This window comes from Morone saxatilis, unplaced genomic scaffold (genome assembly GCF_004916995.1).
Source record: "Morone saxatilis isolate NCDOM2014 unplaced genomic scaffold, NCSU_SB_2.0 Contig18, whole genome shotgun sequence".
Taxonomy (NCBI): Eukaryota; Metazoa; Chordata; class Actinopteri; family Moronidae; genus Morone; species Morone saxatilis.
Genome location: NW_023339740.1, coordinates 18,778,992 through 18,805,483, shown reverse-complemented (window position 1 = coordinate 18,805,483; position 26,492 = coordinate 18,778,992). Strand labels below are relative to the sequence as shown.

Sequence of the window (26,492 nt, the reverse complement as noted above, 5' to 3'; positions counted from 1 at the left end):
AGTCGTGATTTGTCAGTCTTTTGCTGTGTAAATGAACATCTTTTCTGCTATATCCTGTTTTTACCAGACTTTACAGGAAACAAACAGTTGGTAGCTGAGGCCCAGGCCAGGTGACGGGATTACTGTCTAACTCCATCCTTCAAAAGGCACTACCACCTCCCCCTTCCTTCATTTCAGTGCCCTGACCTGCATTTCCACCTCTAATGTCCCTCTCTCTGTATGCCTGGTTCTGTCTGTCTCTCTTTCCCTCTCTGTCTGTGTGAAGTCTTGCCAGGTTATTGGATTTACAAGTCAGTGAATGTCACTCTGTCGTGCATTTACTGGAGCTGCCTGCTGGCACACCCTGACTTGTCCACCAGTGTGTGTGTGTGTGACTGCATGCACATTTGCCACGTTTCTCGTCATAATTTATTGGGTCCCTCCACCCTCCCTCAATTTACTGTGTAATTATCAGACAAAGTAGGAGGGCAGGGCTCTAATCCTGCAGTTACCAGCCTAAGGTCATTTGGGTCATTTGGTCACTGTCTCTTTTTGCATCCCTCTTATGGTCTTTGCTCTCTCTCACCATGTCTCACCCTGCAGTTCTCCCACCTTCTCTGGCATTAGTAAGCTACTGCATACCACTGTCAGTTTGACATAAAACCTTAGGGGAGAAAACTACCGACTCGACGTGGAAATACCTCCTGGACTGTGACAACATACAGGAAATTACAGTAAAGAATAGTATGTATGGTAGTAAACAAATACTTTGCATTAAAGGTCCAGTGTATAACGTGTAGGCGGATTAATGGCAGAATATAATATGCCTAAATATATGGAAATAAGAATGTTTTTGCCTTTTATGTCACAGACACTGCTGATTGCCTTCCATGGAGGCCACCATGTTGAACCACCATAGTAGCCCAGAATGGGTAAACCAAACACTGGCTCTAGATAAGGCCGTTCACATTTTTCACACATTTTTCTACCACAGCTCTTGGAAGGGCAAGGTGAAGCGAGGGATCTACCTGCAATCTACAACACTGGGTGCAACTAAATCCAACACACTGGTCCATTTATAAATGTCATGAATAGCAAAGGGCATTTAGTTTAGTTTTTCACAGTCCTGGAGAATTTTAAATGTAGATGCTGATACATTTTTGAAGCACATTTACAGTACAGTAAGTAAGTTTTCAGGTACACTTTGCATACACTCATTTTATGCTACTTTACTTCTATTATACTTCTTTTCCACTACATTTCAGATGGAATTATTGTTATTTTCACAATAATTCACTAGTTACTCTGCAGATTCAGAGCTGACATACAATATGCATGACCGGTTCAGCAAGTATGATGCATTGTTAAAGATTACACTTCCATATAGTCTATAAAGTTGCTAGAATTAGCCCCAATTGCACCATCTACACCATTAAAATGCTACTTGAACATGTACACAAGTACTTTTAATTTGAATACATTTTGCTATTACACTGATCTGCTATTACTGATGCTTAACTATAGATGTTTTTAGGACACATTTGAGTGTGTGTTAGATTAGTACACTAATACAAAAAACTATTGTGTTTCAATTAAGTAGGTTATAGACTAAACCATTTAACTCCTTCCAGATGAAAAGAGCACAGACTTCAGTCCTCTTGGGGATGGAGCATAATTGCAGCAGAAATCCAGCCAGCATGGAAAAGAAAGTTACTTAGAAAAGGGCCTGTTTTCCTTGTATTTTATATACCTAGCAAATAAAGTGAATCTGATTCTGCAGAGATAATCATCAGTGTTGGTTTTTTGGGTTTTTTTTTTTTTCGTGTTTGCATGCTCACTCATCACATACATTCCATGCTGCAGTAAAAGTGTTAAGATTTAATATCCATGTTGTTGCTGCCTGTCAATGATATTTAACTCTTTTCATCAGGGCTGTATATTATTCTTCGTCTTGTTTTCCTTTCTGTCTGTGTACCATGTCCCAACATGCCAAGGAAGAATGCTGTCTCTTTTAACTCCCCTATATTAACCATTTTGATGTGTAATTACGTTCTGTGCAGGATGTCATAGCCGGGGGCCACATTTGCTCCAATTTTCCTAAAAGTGAAATGCCACATCCTTTGATAAGCTAAAAGACCAAAGGCTGAAAAAGTCGTGTAGTTACACGCCTGGTAGAACACTTGTTTGTATGTCACAATGATGGCCATGTAAACTGTACTTATATTGTAACATCCATGACAGCAGTTTGTATTCTGGTTCTGCCACCAGCAGTTGTTGCTAATAGCAACCCATGCCCGAACAGCTCCAGAGCAGTTTAACTGACAGTGTCACATCCACCATTTTGTCAGATCTGTGATCTTTTAGCTACTCCCCAAAATACACTTGTCGGAGCATTAATCTGTAACTACTTGTTTTATTATAGCTGTTTTGTGATCTTTGATATGTGATTTAGTAGAATTTAGTTTTCTGACATCAGTTTCCTACTAAGCAGATAGCTTGTTAACATTAGGCCTTGACTGAGTGACTGAGCCTTGGATGGACATTTGTGGTGTATAAGGGTGAAACAGTTTGACACAATAGTAGTTGAATACATTTTGTAAACTGACAAAATATGAAACAGCACATGGTTATCTTGTTATTAAAGTGTCCTCTTTTATAGGTATGTAATGTATAGCCACATGGGGGCAGCAGAAACAAGCTGTTGACAGAACACAGATATAGTATGTTTGCAAAAAGCTGCTTATTTACACATGCAGGAGATACAGAGCAGCATTATTTTGAGTCTTGTTGCATGGAGATCTGACAAATGTAGCTAAGTCCAATATTAACTTTCCTTTTAGCTCTTTTTTGGTCTCAACCTACTCCCGTTCACTCCTAGGGAAACTGCCTAGTAATCAACATTGTAACGCTGATTTAAGTTTATAAACTTGTAACAAAATAAATCAATAAAGTGTGTTAGGTTAACACTCATACCACAGCACTCTATATTATACATGCCTATACAGTATTTATTAGATGGTCCATGTGTTTCGCCATTTCTCTTCCGACATCTGGGCTGCAGCCGGAGCTGGGAGCGCTTCCTCAAGCCCTTCCTCTATCATTACCTCCTCCTGCAGCCCTGCTCACAGACTGCAAGGAATACCCTGTTGTCTTCAACGTCTTAGGCCATTTTATCCGTCCACTTTTACAATTAATTTAACTAGTTTTAATCGTGTGTGTACTCTACTTTGTTACTATCACTCTTTTGTTAGTTTGCCCTTTCCATGTGAATTTTCTCTGAAATCTTTGCATGGAATATGCAGCTCGACTCCTCCTATATAAAGATCTCCCTCTCTCATTTGGCTGTATCTTGATCATGTGCATTGTTCCTATAAATCCTTCTTGTATGATTCAGTCATAATTTATACTGTCATACATAAGTCATACTTCACCGAGACCAACAGATGCAGCAATACGAAATTTTTTATCTGCCTCCTGCACTACTGTTTTAGTGTTGCTCTTTTCAAGAATATTTATATGGCGTGTCATACTGTGCTCAGGGATGATTGGTGTAAATTAATTTGGTAATACATTACATGTATTGAGCTTTTTAAGCGTACCACCCCTATCTCTTTCTCCATACTTCAAACTTAAGCCATCGACCCAAAGCAACCTGGACCACTTAGTAGCCCTAATGTCAGTTTTTATTATCCTGTCTATTTTCCACAGCTCCATTCTTACTCTGAAATCTGTATTTGTGACCATAACCCTGACTCAGCTGCTGCCTCAGCCCCAGCTGCAGGTTGTGCATCTGGAACAAGTTCCTGGTTTCACAAATTATGAGCTGGGAAGCCAAACAGCTTTGAGCACCTCTCTCTTTCATAATGAGCCAGGTAAGAATCCAATTTTTTTTTTACTTGTTCACAGAGGGTAAGAGGTTTATAAACTCTGTACCCCCCAACCACCAAGTCCCATCCTCTGACACTCCCCTTTTTCCCCCGCCCTCCTCCCACATCCACATCCTCCTGTCTACTTTCCCAGACAGCCTTGTTAACATGTCTACCGCTCTCTGAGCTTCTGCCAGTAGGGACATAATAAACAGATTATTTCTTCGAGTCCACTTAACATCAATCATCACTTAGTTTGGTGTTGCGCTCACTGTGGTTGACTTTAGTGACTCTCATCAAGAAAATGACTCTAGTCTAAGCTCTACAGTATCCCTACTCTACACTCTTCAATTCACACTTTACTGAACCTGTTACTAAATTCCAAGCTGAGTTATTGGGGCCTTCCAGAAAAAAACAGGAAACAACACTTGGTTGCTGAATAACTCAGAGCCTTTCTAGTTTACTTGACAAAGTCTTTAGTCTCAGTAATTATGGTGAATGTGTGAATAGCTTGATGTGGAAGCTATGTGACTATTCGGCTTCTATAGATGCTTCTATAACATATGAAAAAAAACCAATATTCAGGTCATTTGTGAGAGACACATCTTGATCATGTTTTTCATTAGGGGGCCAAACTGTAGAGCCAAACTGGACAAGCCTTTTAAAACCATTTGTAACCACAGTATAGACTACACATTGAAAACAAGTCTTTTGATTCCCTGAAATAATGACCAGGGGTGCGTGATATTTTGCTATTTTGCTGTATCTATAACATAGTGTATGGTAAAAGCCACCCACTATTTTATAGTTTTTATAGTCAAAGTAGAGTCAAAATTACCTTCCAAAATTTACCTGCAATAAAACTCTGTATATTTATAGTGAAATATTATTATGACAATGTTATTACACAATATAATAACGTTATCACAATGCATATATTATGCTATCTTTAAACTCTCACAGAACCGACCTCTGTACGTAATGTACAGTAAATATGTCCTATCTAGCCACTTCCTATCCTATCCTCTCATTCTGATTTGTCAGTTGTTACTAATCTGTGCAGGTTAAGGCATTTATGTCACACAATTTCTTACATAATTGATCACCCATTCATACGCCAAGAAACACAGCTTCACTTAGTAAATAGTGCCATCTTGTGGTGGATTAGAATTGAATATTCAGACCTTTAAAAAAAGGTTGAAAAATTCATCACTTTTCCTGATTTTTTAATGACTTATTTTATATCTTATAAAAGTATTGCATTCAATGCAATTTTTACTGCGAAAAACAACAATCATTTGTATCTTTCTGTCATCCCTGTTCACAGGAGTCTTTTTACAGAGCAAGAGGAAGTAGCTAAAACTGCACACAACAATAGAGGCAGTATACGTTTGACAGACAAGAAACATGACGTTGTTTTCATTCAACACAATATTATAGATAATATGCATTGTCTGTTCGGCATCAAATGAAAGTGTTGGATAATACAATGAACTGTGGAGACTGTAATTAGTTTTGTTAAAAATGTGAGTTTTTTTTATTTAAAGACACTTCTTATGCCAACTTTTTGTAATTATAGGACATTTTTGAATGAGAGAGGAATTAATTTCATTTTTTTCTGAATAAATTAAAATCCACTTTCGACATACAGTTACAGTATGTGGATGACGACTCATTTTAGCTCTACTCATGGCTCCACCTCCAACCATGAGCCCCATGTGACTTAGAGTCAGGGTGAGGCTCTGGGTGCACTTGTTTCCGCGGGTTCAACCGCTACACGGGACCAGGAGGCCAAGGCTTGAACGGAGGAAGGGGTGCACTGTTCCTGGAGCCATGGACTACCAACAGAAACTGGCTGAAAAACTCAGCATCCTCAATGAGAGAGGGAACGGGGTGCTCATACGCATGAACTACATTAAGAAGGTGAGGGAGAGTAGGAAGATTTATAGAGGCAAGTAGTCTGTGTAACAGAAACGAGAAACAAGGAACTTGACTTTCATGTCTTACGCTTGGTGATTGTTTTAGAATTTGTATGTGTGTACAATTGTTACACAATACAAACATATATCTAAGAGTAAACCTATCAGTACATAGTTATTCACAGTTTAGGAATAAATGTAATCATACTCAGAGTTGTATGCATTATTTTTCTATTTTCAGATTCCATAAAACGAAACAAGCGAGAGCTTGATTGTACATACAACAATCTATATTTATATCTACAATACAAAGAATGATGATTGCATAAAGCCAAACATGTTAAAGTACTTTATCTGTAATACTTATACAAATAAAGTTATACAGAGTCTTATATGGTTGCAAACCACCAATAATACAAGGCTGCAAACCATCAGATTCAAGAAACTCTCCAGTAGCTGTAACTCAAACTGGTAATGAAATTATGTCAGATAATTGTAACAACTGTGTACTGTTTACAAAAGTGTTCTGTGCATATACTGGCTTAGTAGAATAGGTAGCTGTGTCTCCCAACTGCAACTGAGCTTTTGTTTCTCCTAAGAGGAAGTGCAAACAGGAAGTCAGTCTGAGCTGTCAGTCATCTCAAATGTCAGTTATTCTGAACACAAAGCTGAGAAACCCACACATGAGAATAGAAGCAAACATACCAGTAAAATGTATAATGAACACATTAGGGAATGTAATTAACTGTTAATTAACTATTAACTTACATAACTATTAACACTACATCTATGACTGATCGGTTTATTTTGGCAACCCTGACGTTTCTCGATGTGACAAGCAGGAAGTGACACTCTCCTCATGAGTAAATATAATTTGTGTACTGCACAAAACATACTGTATTCTGTCTGTGACCCTATGAGCAATGCACATGCTGTGGTTGCCTTTATCAGGAGGGGAAATGAAAGCACAGTCTTATTTTGAGACATTCTAAAACCTTGCCCAGTGAAGATGTGCTGAGCATGCATGCAGTTTTTTTTTGCAGTCAGACTTCACACTTGGGAGCTGCTACACACTCTACTGTCAGCTTCTAAACAGCCCCACAGGAGTCTGATGTTAACTATCCTGCTCAAGGTCACCTTGAGAGTGGTTGTCGAGGGAGGTGGGGAAAGCATTATTACTCACTCTGCCCACAATTTTCTCGGCCAGCCTGAGGATTCAGTGACTTTCTTCTGACAAGCTTGCTTTTAACAATTACAATGCAAACCCACAGAACATGATGGCTTGATGAAAATGTGTTAAAAAATCAAGGATTTAACTGCTGGAAATGTCAACTGAGATATGACTAAACCCTTCAGCAAACTGACCACATAACATCCTCACATCTTTATCATTTCCTCCCTTACAGATCTGTACAGACCCGAAGCTGCGACCATCCCTCCTGACAGAAAAAGCCATGGAGTCGGCCATCAAGTACATCAACAAGAAATTCCCCAACATTGACTTCAGAGGAAACATTGTAAGTATGACTGCAACCTTTGCACAAGCTTCATTGTTTGTTTTTTTTGCCTTGACATGCTTGTTGTTGTTTTGTTGTCATCATCAAATTATTATTTTGGAAATTTGACACAAAAAGCTTTGTCTGTTTCAAGTTAATGAATAATACTTGTGGGAACTCCTGAAAACATTATGACATTAGGTTAAGTTGACAAAATAACTATTATGTTGTTATTTTAAAAAAATTGCTCCTGATCTCAAGAAAACAAAAATGTTATTATGAGGTTATAAAACAACGGACTTTTGAAAACTGTTATGGTGTCCATTCTATATTTATATATTTGTTAGTTTCATTTACACATTTGAGTTGTTGTCTTTATTGTTTATTGCAGCAACACCTGACCAACATACAGCGACAGAAATCTGAAGTGTTGGCAGCCACAGCAAGCTACTATGACTCTTTCCTGGATGTCATAGAGTTCAGGGTGATTGTCTCTTTGTTTTTTCTTTCTTTCTTTCTTTCTTTCTTTCTTTCTTTCTTTCTTCTTTATTTCAGATTACTGATGTAATCAGATGTAATAAGTAATCTTATATGTAACATGATGAGGACCTACTGTACATAACAGCATAAAAATAAATATAAATTATTCTTTAAATATAAAACACAAATCTGATCATAGAAGGCAGTGATTGTATTTGTGGTATTACATGTTTTACTTGTTTACAGAATACATTTACATATAGAGTGGTTTATTCTGGTATAGGAAAATAATTGCATTTATTCCAAATATCAAGAACAGTTAGCTCACTGTGGTTTGATACAGTTTGTTATACTTCCCCTTACATTTGCATATTCCTGTGATGGAGGTCGCAGCCAGGCCAAGGCATCATCCGTATTTGTAAGATTGAGAATAACTCAATCATGATGTTATGGAAATGTGCAAATGTGTAATGATTATTAGGCTGTAGGAATCTATGAAAATGATATTGAGTTTAGGAAATCACATTAGAGGCATAACATGATTTGAATGTTGCCATGTTGTTCTGTGGGTCTTTGTCTGTTTTTCAATCGAATCCCTCTCTGGTCTTCATTCAGGACCACGTGTATGAGCTGCTGAACACCATAGACGCCTGTCAATGCTTCTTTAATATTGTAAGTATTTACTGTGGGGCTCGTAATTGTTTTAAATCAGGGAAAATGCAATGATGAATGCAGATGTTGTCATGCACAACATCTGCTGATCATTGGACAAGCGACTCCCACTCTCATTTCTCCTTTTTTAATTTCATTCTGTCACTGCTGCTACTATGCTGTTTACTCCTTCCTGCTACATACTGAGGTTGTGTTTTCTCTCCTCACTGCCTCCAGCCTCCTTCTGTTCAGTTTGTCAGTTTTTTTATATTATCATAATTAAAGTGGCACCTCTTGCCTTGTACATTATGTATATCCTACTGTATATTTCAGTGATCTGTGTCTCTTGTGATCTGATCTGCACAGTTAATTTGGGCAGCATCTCTCAGCACAGGACCGTTTTCTGTCAAATGTAACTGCAGACCCATTTCTCACAAAGGCGACTCAAGCCTCTTTGAATTAATTGTTATTATTGCAGTTGTAATAAATTTTGCATTCACCTTAGACAACCTTAAACTGAAATATTTCACCCCAAATCTATCATAATCTTTGTACACCTCTCGGCTTGAAAGATGACCACAGAATATTGACGGTTCATTCAGTTACAATGGATTCCAATGGAGACAGGTTTTCAGGTTGGGACAAAGTAATAATAAAAAAAATAAATGTAATAATAATAACATTTTTGTTAAATCATGGCTAAATTCCTATTCCTCATATTCAACCCCTTTTTTCTGTTATGAAGATGTGCATCAGTAAGGAAACTACAACCTTCTGACTGCCATTTTACAAGCCTGCAGGGTGTGTGTGTGTTTTATGGTCAAAAGATTTGAGCTGACTCGTCAACTCTAAAAACAGATTTTGATATTCTCAAACTGAGAGTGACAGTGAATAACTGGACAATAATTGTCTTTCTTTTAGGTCTCCATATAGCTCTACCGTATCTACAGTATGTCCTAATGTCCTAATGGTATTCAGAGGAATAGTAAGTAATTTCAGAGGCACTGACAACACTGAAATTTTGATTTCAGGCAATCAACTTCGACTTCACCAAGAACTACTTGGATCTGATCATAACCTACACGTCTGTTATTGTAACGCTGTCTCGCATTGATGACAAGAAGGCACTGGTGGGCATGTTCAACTGCGCCCATGAGATGACCAATGGCAGCAGGTGAGAAAACAGGAAAATGCTTAATGGATTCTAAAGTGGCGTATATGGAGTACAGGGCAATTCTATGGATGAATGGATGTCCACGTATTCACCCTTATTAATCATGGCAGCATTCACTCAACAAAGGGTGGTTTTCAAGCTACGACAATCACTTAATTTAAGTGGCTTAATTAATGTGACATTATTAACGCACTTAATTATGATTTTCCACATCCATCAATACAACAATTTTTCAGATCCTGATGATTAATTAGAATTTTAATTATCACAGACAACAGTCCACCACCAACATTTTCTGAGTGCCAAAGGCTGACATTTTGATTCCGCCCACTTTGGATGATATCTATTTATATACTCCAAAAAGACAGGATGCCTTTCTCAGTTGAGACGTGGGGAGGGAACACAAACACAAACATTTTAATGTCACATTTGACTTGCACAACACACACAGCTAGCCCCTTGAGAGGGAAACAGTCTCAGCTCTTCATTATTTCAGCCACCCAAAAAACGAAGCTGTATTAAATTATGGAATTTATGAAACCTTTTATTCATCAGTAAAATCCCTGTAGGTAATGCTATACTGGCTCAGTATATGGCAAATGCTGTATTATTATAATGTCCTTGTTAATTTCTGTCTTCTTGTCCCTGCGTTGTTTAATTGCATACTGTAATAAATCCTGCAGTGACCCCTCCTACCCACGGCTTGGCCAGATGTTTGTGGAGTATGAGCATCCTTGGAAGAAGCTCACGGAGGAGTTTGGCCCCCACACAAGGGTAAGCTCAGTGTGTCACTGTTCATATACAGTACAAAGACACATAAACACTTGATGATGAAGGTGGATGGTGGCACAAATGTTCAGTTCAATTTAACTCCAAATATCAATGCAGCAAATTTTTTGTATTTTTGTTGATTTTCACATATTTAGAAGAATAAAAGAAAAAGGAAAAAAGAAAATAATGATACACACTTCTGTTTTGTCTTTATAGACCACAACACCTAAGGGTGTAAGTGCTATATGGCCACCAAACATTAAATTCCCAAAACCATTATTATTTATGTGTGGTTTTAACATCCTCCCCTGTTCCTTTTTGCACATTTTTGGAACTTGGATGCTGGATTCCCATTCAGCCACAAGTCCGTTAACGCACTACTGTCTAAAATATCATTATACGCTGAACTAAGGCATCTCTTAACTGCAACTAAGGGGCCTGTAGTCCAAACCATGAAAATCAACCCTGAACCAAAAGAAAGCAAATGTATGTTAGCATACAATTGCCAGAGACTAGAGCTGTACCTTGGGAGTGCTTTACACATGACTAACATAATACAATACAAATAACACAATAATAATACAAAATATGAATCACTTTTATTTACTCTCCAGCTTCCTCAATCACTGTTTTCCTTTGTTTCGCTGTCTCTCTCCTAGTCGGTGACGGCGGCGTTGCTGTCACTGAATATGGTCTACCCACGCAGGAACCTGCCAGCAGAGCAGTGGCGGAGTGCCCAGCTCCTCAGCCTGCTCAGTGCTCCAGCTGCCATGCTGGAACCAGCCTGCTGCAACACTGTGAGTCTTCCTTCCCGTCACCTCCTGTATTTATCTCTGGCAGAGGGAGAAAGAGAGAGGAAGGGCGGTAGTGTTTAAAATATGGTTTTACCAGTGATGTCAGGCACAGAAATGAGAGAAGCTGTCCAGCCAAAAGATGCTATAAGACTATATATGTATTGTCAGGGACAGCCCTATTAACATTAGAAGCTCTCTGTCCCACTTCCCTGCCCTCCCATTATAGAGCTATCATTTAGAACATGATTTGTTTTATTGTCTTTTGACTTCTCTGCTCCTCCCTGAACTTTTATTTCTACCCATTTCCCTTTACTGCATGGTTCAGTCCTCTGTCATCCTCTCTGCTCTGTCTTCAAACACGACCAGCCCCTTTGATGTATTGTTATGATCTCTGTTGCCCTTGGCTTCCTCATAAAAGAACCACTAGTCCAGTCAAGAAAGGGACCTCCAGGCAACAAATGAAAAGATACAATATATTTTAAAGCACATTTAGGCTCATTTAAATTCTATAGAGAACACTGGTTGGTTTCTGGTGCAGTTTTTCATTTTCTTAAAAATCATTTAGGGATGATAGTTAATATTTCCAGGAAGGAAAAATAATGTGGATCACATACAGACGATTTTATGGTGTATTATCCCCAGAATCTCCTCTTTTGAAGCCCGGAACAAGAATACAATGGCTACCATTACAGTTTATATTGGCTGACAGGAAGATTTTACTTCATATTTTTAGTACATGTAAGGCTTTAGTAAATGTGGCTATAATAACAAGCAGTTAATAAGCTTGTTGTTCATCATAGATGGCATGTGAATACCTGTCCATGGAAGTGATGGAGCGGTGGATCATTAGTAAGTATTACTCATCCTGGTTCCTCTATCTGTTCACTTTATACAGAAACATTATGCAAGTATATTTAAATATTGTTTGTCCTGTTGTACCTAAAGCTCATTTAGTAGTGTTACTTGTTGCCACTGCCCGTTAACAATGTTTATTAATGACTATTGGCACGATATTTTACTTTGAATAGCAGCTAATGTTCAATCTAAAACATTTCCAAGAGATTCAATTTTGGTTATGTACATTTAACATTTTGAAAAAAAATATTTATTGAAAACTCAAATCAAAATCTCCTTGCAGTCGGCTTCCTGTTGTGCCACACCAGCCTGAATACAAACCAGGCGTCCCAAGAGCTGTGGAAGATGGCTCTGCGGAGTGGCCTCTACCTCACACTCACCAGAGATGAGGTACTCAACATACACAAGGTCTCTGAGGACCTCCTCGACAGCTTCAAAGGGTATGTGAGCTGCACTGCTACAGTGTACTCTCTCCACACTGTAAGAAATAGTCCTAGGTGATGAATACAGATTTGAAACACAAGATAATAGGCAATGGATGCAAGATAAAGCAAGCACCCTGGTATAGTGTGTAACATTTAGGAGAATCTATTGGTAGAAATGGAATATAATATTCATAGGTATATTTTATTTATTGTATAATCACCTGAATATATTAACTGAAGTGTTCTTGTAAGCTTAGAATAAGTTGTTTTTATCTACAGATGCTGTGGGTTGCAGAAGATAACTGGTTCCACTGCAAATACATGATATTGCCTGACTGTGGCAATTAATCCATCTATAACTGCTTTATTGTTTTTGATTGTTAATTATCTTCTGATTGCAATTGTTGATTCATTTTGTCTTTGCTTTTATCAGCTATAGCAAGCGAGTTGCAGACATCAAGGAATGTCGTGAGCATGCTTTAGTCAACAGGTAAGACTGTCAAGAAACAAGGGTTTTACAAATTTTGTGTCATAAATATTTATTGATGTGTTTTAATTGAGCTTTGAGAACCAAATGTCCATGTCCATTCCCTGTGTTATTGTTAGTGGAGCTATGCACAGAGAGAGGAGACACTTTCTGAGAGGAGCGCTGAAGGAATTATTTAAAGTTCTGGAAGATGAACCTGGACTTCTGGGACCAAAGGTAGAAGTACAATAATGAGGATAAAAGCTGTGCTTGAGGAATTTAAATAATTTTGTTACTACAAGTTGTAAGTCCAAAATGAAATTCTGGTCACATGACTTAAAAAAAGACCATGACAATCTTAGCTGAGACTCTTTCCTAACATTCCTTTTTCTTCTCTGTTCTGTGCGCCAATCAAATCCCCAAGGCCCTGTTTGTCTTCATGGCTCTCTCATTTTCCCGTGACGAGGTCCTGTGGCTCGTCAGGCACTCTGAGAATATGCCAAAGATAAAGACGCCTGAGGACTACACTGACAAGTAGGTCATAGGAGCAGAGGACATAAACCACTGTGTCATATTAGTGTGCAAAAATCTGGCAGCTAGCATGTTCTCCTTCACTGCAACTCCACTTTTTGAGATGTCTTTTAACAGTGCAGCAGCTATGTACAGGAGGTTTGAGCAGTGCAGTTATCATTAAGTATGCAGAAGAGATTTTAAAATGGCTTATTTCTACTAATTTTAATTATGTAAGGTAATGGAAAGTAAATATTTTGATATTAGTTTGCTTATTATGTTTTTTTCCAGTCAAATGGCAGAGCTGCTGTTCTACATGGAGAAGTTAAGAGGTCTGATGAAAAAGTACAACCATGTAGTTCAGCGCTACCATGTCCAGTACTTGGCTCAGTTTGATGCCTTGGTTCTCAATGACACCATACAGGTACCTATAACATAGGTAGATAACATGAGCATGTGTGTTTGTGCTATACAGTATAAGGTGCAAGATAAAATCCTGCTAAAATCCTGTTGTGTTCTTTCATTAACTGACGTGCAGAAAGTGGGTGAAAGGGGAAAACCAACTATTTGTTTTATTACTGAATGTATCCCTTAATCTCCTTCTTCAGCATACATTTAGAAACCTTTTTCTCCTCTCCAGAACATTTATGTGTGTCCAGAAGAGGAGTCAGTTCTGATGAGTTCATTCGTCTCCAACCTGTCTGCTCTGTCAATCAAACAAGGTTCTCACACCAAATACTTTAAATTAGCTTAGCTTGTATACACGCAATATTTTTTTCTATATAAAAATATGAAAAATTTATATTAGAATTTTTTTCTCTGCAGTGGAAAACAAAGAGGAGTTTGACTTCAGAGCACTTAGACTGGACTGGTTGAGATTGCAGGTAGGCAGTTTTTTACAAGGTATCAAATATCACCCAATATTCAATTATCATTGTAATACTTGGTGAATGCCACCCTACAGTTTTCTTTATCTTTTGTTTTAGGCCTACACAAGTGTGAACAAAGCCCCTCTTCCAATAAAGGACTACACTGACTTAGCAAAGGTGATGAACATGATTCAGTTTCACACCAGGATGGTGGACAGTGTGGAAGAACTTCTGCAGGAGACATCTGAGGTGTCCATACTCTGGTCAGTATCTTTTCTTTTCTTTTCTTCTCTTCTCTTCTCTTCCAAGGTTCAATTCTTTGATGTGTTGTTTCTCAGCTTTTACCCGCGTGTCTTTGAGAAGATGTTTTGCCAGAGCAGCGAGGAGATGACCATGAAGCGTTACCTCATGGCCTTCCCATTAGTCTGCACTCACTTCAGCCAGTGTGGACACTCTCTCTGCCCAGAAGAGGTCAGTGTTCAGTCATTTTCTGACCAAGCTATTAATCATCAGAAGCGGTAAATATACACTGGTTTGATTCCTAGCACTTTTTGTCACCAGCTATATCATGAAAACAACTTTTTTGACTTTATACTGCGACTGAGAAACAGAAATATTCTAAGTAAGGATATACCTTCTGTTTGAAACACTTCCTATATAGTAAACAGTAAGCTAAATGTAAGATGAAAATTAAGAAAGAAAATAGGATTTTTAATTTTCTCTGTGTATGTGTGTGTAGACAATTCTCTGTGCCTTTGTACATTTGTAATTGTGTCCTCTGTCGTTGTACGTATGTGTACACTCATACACATACTGCACTTGTTTGTGTGTGTAGATAGAGGCAATGGAGAAGAGGAGTCTGCGCCTGTGTGTGACCTTCCTGGAGCAGATAGCCAAGCTGACCAGCACTGTTGTGTTAGAGATATGTGCTGAGCAATGCAACCTCAATGATCAGGTAAAGTCCGAGTCTATTTTGTTAAAAACTAATTTTGTAGCGCAGATTGATTCTGCCAAACTCCATATCCAAATATAATCACAGTAGTCACAGCTTGCCATCAGTGAATTTAGCTGGAGGCAGAGGACAGACTTGCGTAAAATGATAAGACAGGTCTAAAACTCTAGAGTTTATTAATGCAGTGTTGTTTCTCTAATCCCTTCATGAAAATATGAGCAAAGTGTTTACTTTTTAAATAGTTCCAATGCGATTTCCCATGTTTGTCTTTGAGCATGTTACCCAATATCTGCTGGACTAATTTCTTCCTCCCTCTGTCTTTCTTCTCTTTCTTTCTCTCCTTCTTCTCTACATCCTCCCTTTTCCACTTGATAACCCCTTAGTTGCAGCCCAAGCACTGTGCTGAGACCATCAGCGCAGCTCGCCATAGAAAGCAAAAGAAGCCTGTGCCAAAGAAAGGAGAGGTCCAGAAAGAGAAGCCAGGCGCTGAAAGCCTGAGGAAAGACCGGAGTGTCGTCACCAAGTCAGCTTTTCTTTTATTATCATCTTTTTTCTCTCTTTATCTCACTCTTCAGTAATTATACTGACTTGGCAGAAGTTTAGAAAAGTGAGTGTGATTAATATATCCCTGATTTCTTGAGAAATGCAGCATTATGAACAGCACATGTTCAGGTCAAAGGGCAGTTAAATGAGCATTTCACAGTGTACGATTCTGATTTGCAAAGGTGAGAATTAGGCTAATGTAGTTCATGTTGTCAAAAAAAATGTAATACCTGCTGAAATTTTCAAATGATTTCCTTCACCCCATCACACCGTTATCCCGGAGGCAGGATTAAAATGCTCCTGCCTGCAAGGCATTATTTTTTCTATACTTTATTACCCTTCAAGTTGAATGATTCAGGATTGACTGGCACACAACCAAGCTATTAAAAATTAGAAACAGAAACAGTATTAAATGAACACTTTTACTAGCAGAACATTTTCTGTTGGTGTTTTCATTGTTTTCATCATATTCTGTATATAGCTGCAGTTAGAAAGCTCACTAATTAAGTCTGAAATGTTGTAATTCTGTCTCTCTCTCCCTCCTCTCAGTTTCCCTCCCTGCTGCCTCAGTTTGGAGATGTTTTACAATTCTCCAACATGTTTATTACCTTATTTGTCTGAGAAAAGCACATCCATACTACAGTCACTGTCAAAATATTTGTCCTGAGTTCCTAAAGACTTGCATCCTCTCTTCTCTCTCTCTTTCTCCCTCATCTCCTAGTGTGGACAAGATGCATCTGATGCTGACAGAGCTCTGCACCTGCTTCAGCCTTTGCAGTGACTTTATTGTCTTCGACCACATCATCGTTCCCACAGAGTTCCTCCTTTCTCATCTGGAGATACGCCTCTCTGAGTATGCTGTGTGGGGACGGGGGCATTAATATATTTGTCTGAATAATGAGTCCTAAAGCCATAAAGATGACATGAGATGACAATTGCAATATTCTCTTCCTCTTTCATGTTGACCAGAATTTGTTTTTGCATATGTCACTTCCACATCTCCACAATTACTGTCATAAATATGCTGATTACTGACATGACAGCCTGCTTTCATTGTGAAAAGGAACATTTTATCCACCCAATATTTTATCCACCCAATTGCTTCAAACTAACTAACTATGTCCAAACTCATTGCGTGAATACTCGCATACACACTGTCCAGTAGGCTAACCAACATGCTGAACAGGGGCTGTGGAAAGTTAAACCCACTGACCAGGATGTGACAGAGCACTTGGAAAAGCTCAGAAGGATCTCAAGCTGCATGTTCCCCAAACTGTCACTCATGACCAGTTTGGCACACAGTCCTCCTTACAATTAGGGGGATCATTTGGAGCTTGTTGCTTGTGAAATGTCTCCTCCATCACTATAATGAACCCTGCTTTTACTATCTGATTCCTCTGTGTCAGGCTGCACTGCACCCACTTAAAAATCTGAAAAGAGATCCATCATGTCACTCCCTTGCTCTGTGTCATTTCAGTGCTAACTGTTATTTAGATTAGGGATTGGTACCAGGGCAACCTAATGTTTCTGTGTATATGCTCTGCTTAGTCTCCCCGTCTTAGCTGATGATTATCTCCCCTGTCACCCTAAAATTAGTGCCCTTTGAATAGCAGCATGCTCGCAGTGATTGGTCCTTCCATGAAAATTGTAAATACAGTCTAGTCGGGGAGAGAAAGAGAAAGAGTGAGGGGCACTGACAATAAATAAATAAAATTGGAGTGAAGCCCTGGAGCAGTGAATGTGCTGACCTAATGAGAGTATAGTACCATGCCACCATGGCTCGTTTAACCAGTTTGAAGGTCCCATCTGTCCGCCCTCAGTCCACCCTGGCCTGGTGATAACTGACGTTGGTTAAATGTGTTTCTCCAGGATCATCGTGAGAATGGCCAATTACAATCAGACCACCCAGGAGATAGCCCGTCCCTCGGACCTCCTGACAAAGTTAAGAGCCTATACAGCCAGCTTGCACAGCCTCTCCGGCTACATCAATGTGGACGTCACCCGGCTGGTGAAGAGTGTCCTGCTGCAGCAAACACAGCCGCTGGACTCACGTGGAGGGCCGACCGTTACAACCCTCTACACAAACTGGTGTGTGTACTATATAGGTATATCTAGTGTATGCCACATGCATTTAAAACACCTATATCCAAATATATATTCAATGACATGTAGATAACCATCATACTCAGAAAGGCACAGGAATCATGCATGAATATAGCACAGCAGGTGGCATACAGGGCCAAGTACATCCTCTCTTAGTTTTTCTATCTGCTTTGCTTCCTTTGCCTCCTTCAAACATCTTTCATGTAAAGGCTGATAAAGTTTTATTATATTTGTTTGTTTTTTTCTGCACTCCAGGTACCTGGAGAGTCTCTTGCGTCAGGCCAGCAATTCCCTCATCGTCCATTGTCCTACGATGCACTGCTTTGTCAACCAGACTACTGACAACGACCCAAGTTTCAGAGCAGAGGAGTTCTCAGATATATCAGGTCAGCTCCAGAGCTTAATTACAGTCGTTTAATCTGTAGCATAAGTCAGTACGTCAATATAAACCCTAAGGTACATCTCTCATGAAATGGATGAATGCTCACAGCTCTAATTACAAAGTATTATCACCTCTGCTGACAATGGAAAGGAGGGACAAATAATACAAAGCCCTCATTGCATGCTGCATCATAGGCTAAAGTAATTCAGATGACAGTCATCAGTGACATGCAGAGTTTAGTATCCATGACGACAACTCTAACTTTTGGAAGAGGTTTACTATGAACTTACTTTTCCATTTTGTACACTAATTTTATGCATCTAAGCTCCTTCAACACCTTGCAACAGATTCTTTTCTATGAGAATGTTTGCCTGACACGTGCCAGAAGAAATGTTTTCCACAAATTTCACTTTTTGCAGACACATGGTTTTACACTTGACAGAATCAAGAAGTTCCCCTCCACTCTAAGGTTCGACCAATCAAGGGCCCACAGATCCAAGAGATGACTAACTCTTTTCAAAAGGCACTTGCAGATCTCGTTCACTCCTGCGACACCACATGCAGAGGGAGAATTATTGCTCAAGAGGATGTGGAGCTTGTTATTGTGGTGGTGTGCGGTGTTTTCTTTCACACTGCCTGTCATGCAGTTTATTCTGACACTGCCTGGCTAATGTAAAGTTCAGTATTGCTTATCATCTCCCCCGCTCTTCTGTCCCTGCCTCATAACTATTCCAGCATCACTTGTCTCTCCTCCACATCGCCTCCCTTCCTGACTCCATAAAACCTTGTAGGAGCAGAAGATGTGACTGTATTAAGGCTATAATCCTTCCACTACAGACATAAGCTCATGCACAAACAAACAAACATTATACACATCTACACTCAGAGACGTATTCATAAGGCATGCACACACAGTGCCTTGGAGACCACTGCACTTCAATAGACGCCCCCTCACAACGTCATCATCGTTGTCTATATTTACTCCTTAGCGAGGTATCTGCCTGCCTCACAGTGACTCACTTGCCCATCCATTAACCACCTCCAATTTTAACCACACACATTCTTATCCATCCATATTTAGGAGATGTTGAGTTAAGTGAAATCTAATAGCTGCAGTGGTCTCTCTTTCATTGATTCAGCTACATTCACAGATTTCAATTTAATCAGTGTCCTTTAGTATTTTTGTCACCGGTAGAGAGAAGCTCTGTATCAGATTCATGTAGAAACACCACACTGAAAACAAACATCTCCATATGAGCCTGGTTCATGTTGTGCATTTTTGTAAACATGTTTGGCTGCTTGACATCAACGTCAATTTAAGCTTCTGTTGATCCCTCATCCAATCATGATTCTTAAATTATTCATATCACCTTCTGAACAGAGTTACAGGCCCTGGCGGAGCTAATTGGTCCATATGGCCTGAAGTTTCTGAGTGAGAACCTGATGTGGCACATCACCTCTCAAATCAGTGAGCTGAAGGTACAGTATGAAGCAAAGGACGCAGATCAGTTGCCTAATGAATTGTCTATAGGCTTTAAAAACTGATTTGTATGTAGTGGGGAAACTTAACTGCATTACAAAGGCATAGTAACATCAGAAGCATAGACTGTATAATTGAAAGATGGATGAAGTCTCTGTGACGTCACCCACTGGAACCAAAATCGTCTTTTGTACTTCCATGTTGGCTTCATTTGCCAGCCATGGAGGTTGCAGTTTGATCAGACACAGTGTAGTTGAGGAAGAAAAGATGTAACACATTCATTTTATACGCTTATTCCAACCAGCTAGCCTTTACGTTAGCTCTCTGGCATACAAATGACAAAGCCAGAGTGTGCACAAAGTTATTCATTATACATTTTTCATACATGATGAAATTGTATAACATAATATATTTATATTATTATTATTATATTTATATTTCAGCAGTTACTGCATTTACAAAGGTATAGTCAAATCTATGAGCGCACTAAAGCATATGAATATTTCCTTCACTAGAAGATACATTCTAGTGAAGAAAATAAATTAGAATGAATTTATACCTTTTCCTCATTTAGCAGGGAAATGGGTGCATGTAGAAGCATTATTGTGCTTCAGTTACCAGATACCAGTATACAGAAAACCAGTTAGTAGTGCTGTGCTGTGTCAGACTCCCCACTTTGACACCTATGATTAAAGAGGAAGAGGAGCTGGAGCTCTGAACTTACTGAGAGACAGAACTGTCACAGCTATGACCTCTCTCCATTATATCTCCCACCTGAAGGTGCTTTTGTCACTTATTTCACTTCCCTCTCTTCTGTTAGAAACTGGTGATTGAGAATATGGACATCCTGGTACAGATGAAGAACAACTTTGATAAGCCAGAGGAAATGACCAATCTTAAAAAGAGGCTGACAGGTGAGAAATCGAGAGGGGGAAGGAGGAGATAGGAGGAGGAGGTGAAGGAAGAGGTAATGGATTGAAAGAAAAGAAATTGATAAAAGGTTCAGAGAAAGACAGACAGGAGGAGAAAAAGGAACATGACGACATTAAAAAAGAGGAGCGATAACAAGAAAACAGCGCATACATGAATCACATTCGAAGCAGAAGCCATTATCATTTCTATACTGACTGACATATCTTGAGTTTACAAGCAGGACCGCGTTCGTTGTACGCCACATTTTAAATGCCGGCTAACATGATTTTAGAATTATAAAATGATCTTATTATTTCAATACATCAAACATGTTTTTTGAACACTAATGAGGATTGGATAAAGCTATCCTGAATATACCATATGTGCACTTCTGTAAGGTTTTCAATATAGAAACAACCATAAAATTTAGTTAAAGGTCCACTGTGTAATATTATGGAGGAATCTATTGGCAGAATTGAATTAGTGTATAATCACTTGAAAATCTTTGTATCTTTGTTACCTTAGAGAGAGCCATTTATATCTACAGACAAAGCAGGTCACATTCCATTTTAAATTGCCATAGTAACCTAGAATGGACAAACCAAACACAGGCTCTAGATATGGTTGTTCTGTGGCTTTTTGTACATTTTCGTGGCCACCGTAGTTTCTCCTTCGTAACTTAGAAAATTATGAAGTTGCAGTCTGCAACTACACCACTAGATGCCACTAACTCCTACAGAATGGTCCTTTAAATACATACTAATATTGAGATGTTGTCAAAAAGATGTAATGCAGTTACAGTTTTCTATTTAATCATTAGCAAAAGTGTGTCAGCATGCTGAGGAGGGCAGAGCCTGAAACGTATTTTGTGAACTATTGCTAATAATTTAATAAAAAGAATGATGAAGAAGAACAATTTAGCGTACTTATATGCAAAGACAAAATTCAGCAGTACATTAACATTTATGTTTTATAAATCTCTCTACAAAGCTCATAAAAAGTAATAATAGGAATTTATAATCTTATTACTATTAGCCAATATTTCCTAGAATGACACTCTTGTTTTTTTAGCACCCAAAGTATCAGAAAGTAATTTAAGTGCAAAAAACCAGGTGAGCTGTCAGACACTACAGAATATTATTTTCCCAATGATACACAACTAGTCACACATTCACCCACAGTGTTTAACTAAAGGACACTGCTTTACATACAACAGCGAGCCTCTGATCTGTTTCATATGAACTTCAAGGTGGAGAGAACGTGCTGAAGAGGATGACCATCATCGGGGTGATCCTGACCTTCAGATCAATGGCACAGGACTGCCTGAAAGACGTAATGTCAATAAGATTTGATGATAATATGAAACTCTTATATATATATATCTGATGAAAGTGTTTGTAATACAATGTAGGTGCAACAGACAAGATGATGTGATACTTTATAAATTAGGACAATTAAAATTAAGAGTTGAAGTTCGTTCTTGCCCTTGGGAATAGTATTTGTTTTAGAAATATCTCTAGGTTCACTTACAAACTTACTCTTCAAGTTATATACGACCACCAGTTGTCATATGACTGAAGCTCCATACAGCTGAAAGCTCTGGAAAAAATCTAGTAAGTGGACCTTGAGTTATAATTTTCTATCTTTCTGGGTGAAAGTTGAAGCTAGTTTAAGTTTATTAAAATAAATAAAGACAATTGGAATCATAAATTATTGTCTGATCAACCTTATTGCTAATCGGACACACATTATTATCCTGCAGTGTCTCTTTTTATCCTCAGTCTCAATATTTAAAAACAACAAAACCATTCAATAAAGAATGCAACCAAAAGTGCTTTACAAATATAAATAAGAAAAAATAAAACATTACAGGTGAATTGTGGTTCCATGTGTTGCTAATCTCTAATTATATATAGCTAGAAGAAAACTGCCCTTGACCACTTGACATATGAAGGTCTTTCCTTTATTATGTATGATCTCCGTAATATTGTGTCGTATCTAGATCCTGCTGAAGCATTGCCCATATCTAATGGGGCCCATCGAGTGCCTGAGAGACTTCATCTCCCCTGAAGATGACATCAAGGTAAAACACAGCTTTTATACCACTCTATGCACTATAAAAAATGCATCCATATGTTGAAATCCAACAGAGGAATTTAAGTTTCCCTGTATATCCATCATCCCATCACAGTTTATCAACAGCATATTAAGAGTTTATTTTCACAGGGACAACTTATTGTGGAAGAATTTAGGTTGATGGCATATTACTGTATTTACATTAATCCAAATGTATGTACATTTGATACTTTGGGGAATTGACTGATTGCCATGTGAGGTTAAGAACGCCCAATATACTGTAGCACAGTGTGTGGCAGAATGTAATCTATTTAAATAATAGACAACAGTGCACCAGTAGATCTGAGTGGGAGAGTTGCAACACATTTTTTATATTCTCTAGTACCAACCAAATTAAATTCCTTATCTCCCTCTGGAGCAATCTGTGCGACTGTGACTCATGAACTCCCCCTCCCTTACTTACGTCTGGCCTCTGAGTGAGGCATGACAGCCGTGCCACAACCGGGGCCAGGATAACCCCAAAGACGTCAGCAGCCCCCTCATGCCTCCGTGAGAGAGACTCTGATTGCTGCTGCAGCTCTGCACTCTAAACCACATCATTGGAAACATTCTGCCCAGACAGGCCAGCCACGCATGAAACTAGAAATAGGGCAAGATCAAAACCTTTGTGTTATGACAAAGACACCCACCGCTGATTTAGTGTCACTCCTTAGAGAATATACAGTATGTTACTACATACTGTGTGCAAAGTGTAGATCAGCACCCTGCTGGCTGTGTTTTCATGGTGTTTCTCAGCATGGGGCAATACGATGCAACAAAATGAAAATTTAAATGGTGCATTAAATTTAAATTACACTTCATGTCTGCATTATGCAACTGCCTGTTTTAGCTGCACTTCCTTTCATGCTTTCTGATCTTACAGGTGACTCTAAGTGTTTTTGAGCTGGCTTCGGCTGCAGGGTTCACATGTGATATTGATCCAACCCTCGTCACAGCTATTGGCAGTATGCAGACAGGTAACACTAAAACTATTAGTGCCACTTCTGTAGACAGCGTGCTCTAATGGCTTAGTTGTCAGGAAAAGAGGTTGTTCTTTCATCCTTTTAATGTTTCCTTTTTAGATAACACGTCAGTTGATGAGGAGTACAAGCTGTCCTGTTTGCTGCTGGCCTACATTGCTGTGTCCCTGCCTACCCTGGCCCTGGACCCCAACTCTGTCTACAGCCGGGAGCATGGAGGTGCATATTCATTCATTCATTTCCATCTGCTACAAACTGCGTGACAGTAATTAGTCTCCAGACAGCCCTCTACCAAATACTAATCACTACTTCTTCCAGCCATTACTGACCAGCTGCTGATAGTGTCTAAAAAAGGTACTCCACCCTGAAACACAAGGCTTATTAGCATCTCTGTGTATCATACTTTCCATTCTGACTGTCTTGGTCCAAAGCAAAGTATGTTAGTTAATGAGAAGCACGTTTCTGTTGAGAGACTTTTGTTTATAGATAACTTCAGCTGACGTGCATTGATACAGTTACTCTTGGCATGTGGCCCTGCTGACCCTAACCGCTTGGCTCCGAGCCTGGACGGCAACATTAAGAGCAGCAAATAGCCAAGATTTTTATCAAAGCACAGGGTGGCGTTAGTCTCAGATTATTTTCTTTGTCCCAATTTTCCATTGGCATACTTCTGAAATAGATTTACCCTGTGAGCAGTTACGGATCATTAAGTACATTTTTTCTAATTGGCAGATAACAGAAACATCCTCTCTGTGGCTAAAGTTACAGGACATGTCATTCTATTATTTCTATCTTTCAGTGTTGAATTTTGTGTTTTTATCTTCTTAGGCCACAACAACAACGTCCACTGTTTAGCTACGGCTATCAACCAGCTGGCTGCTGCCATGTTCACTGTTCAGAACAAGAATATTGCGCAGCAGCTCAAAGAGTTTCTCCTGGTGAGTGGATTTTTATTAAGTTTCTTAAATTTAAAAAGGTGTATGAATAAAGTGGTTACAAGATGAATCTACTTTAATATTATGTTTTATATTTCAGACTTTTATCTAACCTTTTTTTCAGTTAAGATTTACCTCTTCAGGCCTCTAAAAACTGAACAAGAAAGCCTTAGAAAGGAAAATCCCTCTCAGTTGAACTGTGCTGATGAGGGGTCTAAGGTAGACAAGCAAAAAGGTTGGAGAGCACTGATTTAATAAATAGCTTAACAGAAAACATGATGATTGTGGCAGGATGCAAAAAAAAAATAAATGCAATAGGCATATGACAAGGGATAAGTGGTTTCCTGGACACATTACTCTGACAATATTTCACTTAAAGAGCTTTCTCAAGACTATGCCAACCTTTGCCCTAGTTGAGGTCGAGTCCACCAGTGTAAAAACGTTCCAGTTGTTTGATTTGCCTTTTTCTAACTTTGTGTTATTCCACAGATGGCCTCCTCCACTCTGCTTCAGTTGGGACAAAATGTGGAAAAAATGGAGAGCAAAAACCGAGAGTCCATCTACCTGCTCCTACACATGGTAGGTTTGCCAATAAAATTCTAATCATGTATTTTTAAATTTACAAAAAGCCCTAAGTAGGTTTATAATTTGACTGCTGGAAAAACATTTGACCCCTCATTAACTGAGATTTTTCTCTTTACAAGAAGCCATCACGCCTGCAGTGTCTCTATAATGGCTTATTCCTTATCTTTAAAGCACTACTAAATGAATGATTAACAATTAAGTCATTAAGGACATCTTATAAACCATTTATAATAATGGTGCATACTTTAAAGTGGATACTACATTTAAGTAAAATAAAAAGAGAATAAATGGTATTAATGTTATGAAATACACAAAATATATTGTATAAGTAATTTTGTGTCATGGAAAATGATTGTCATGCAAATATAAGACTGGTGTTATATATTTTAATAGAATTTGTTAACAGTAAGAAAAACACAGAATAACTTCAGTTTTATCCTTTCAACATTGATTCATTCAGATTGTGGAGGAATCTCCGTTCTTGAGTCAAGACATGCTGGAGAGCTGCTTTCCGTATGTTCTGCTCCGAAATGCCTACAGAGAGGTGTACAGGTCCTTCATCGTAACTCTGGGCTGAACGCATTGTTGAATACTTTTAATTTAACCTTTATTTATCCAAGAGACTATTGATGAGCATGCATGTTTTATTTTCATTAGCATCATCCCAGTTAATGTTGATAATGCTTCCTGTGAGTCAGCTCTTACTGTACCCACATTACATTTTACAAACTGTTGACTTGCTTTTATAGTCTTATCTGCCAGCAATATAGTGTAGATTTATGACTGCTGTATTATTACCAATTTCAGCTTGAATAATTCAAATATAAATCAGGTATATTCTCTAACATTCTTTTTATATTTTACACATCAGTGCCAGACACCAGAGCCATGACAGAAACAAATGTTTTTAAATATGTTTAGATTCTAACCACATTTATTGATATTTTTAATATTAAATTTACTGTATTAATAGTTGGTGCATAACATTTTCCACTAATAGAAGATGATAATAAAAAACCTAATAAAAAACTGCTATGGTTTTCTTTTTGGTCTGTATTCAACAAGTTCCTCATTTATTTCCAATCTGTCCTCTACCCTGAATGCCCTCCCGTCCTTCCTCCCTGGATGAGAGTCTTATCCTCTTCATTTTTCATGTTCAATTTAAATGATGCACTCCAGTTTTGCAGAACTGAAAGTGCTTGTTGCTAATTTTAGATGCCCCTTTAATGGTTTTATTTTGCAACCAGCAC

The 26,492-nt window shown here is 38.5% G+C and overlaps 1 protein-coding gene across 1 annotated transcript; it reads left to right on the top strand.

The window, feature by feature from the left end:
- Positions 1-5,586: 5,586 nt before the first annotated feature.
- Positions 5,587-26,265, top strand: nckap1l (NCK associated protein 1 like). Its single transcript, XM_035662446.1, has 31 exons — positions 5,587-5,768; positions 7,171-7,281; positions 7,652-7,744; positions 8,356-8,412; positions 9,423-9,565; positions 10,249-10,339; positions 10,996-11,133; positions 11,931-11,979; positions 12,269-12,425; positions 12,844-12,900; positions 13,017-13,113; positions 13,301-13,410; positions 13,678-13,810; positions 14,027-14,108; positions 14,212-14,270; positions 14,373-14,518; positions 14,594-14,726; positions 15,091-15,210; positions 15,591-15,730; positions 16,472-16,603; positions 17,620-17,838; positions 18,109-18,239; positions 19,617-19,714; positions 20,536-20,629; positions 21,877-21,959; positions 22,630-22,710; positions 23,626-23,719; positions 23,825-23,941; positions 24,551-24,660; positions 25,147-25,236; positions 25,703-26,265. The coding sequence occupies exons 1-31, from the start codon at positions 5,679-5,681 to the stop codon at positions 25,817-25,819; spliced, it is 3,372 nt and encodes a 1,123-aa protein (XP_035518339.1). The 5' UTR covers positions 5,587-5,678; the 3' UTR covers positions 25,820-26,265.
- The last annotated feature ends 227 nt before the right edge of the window (positions 26,266-26,492 follow it).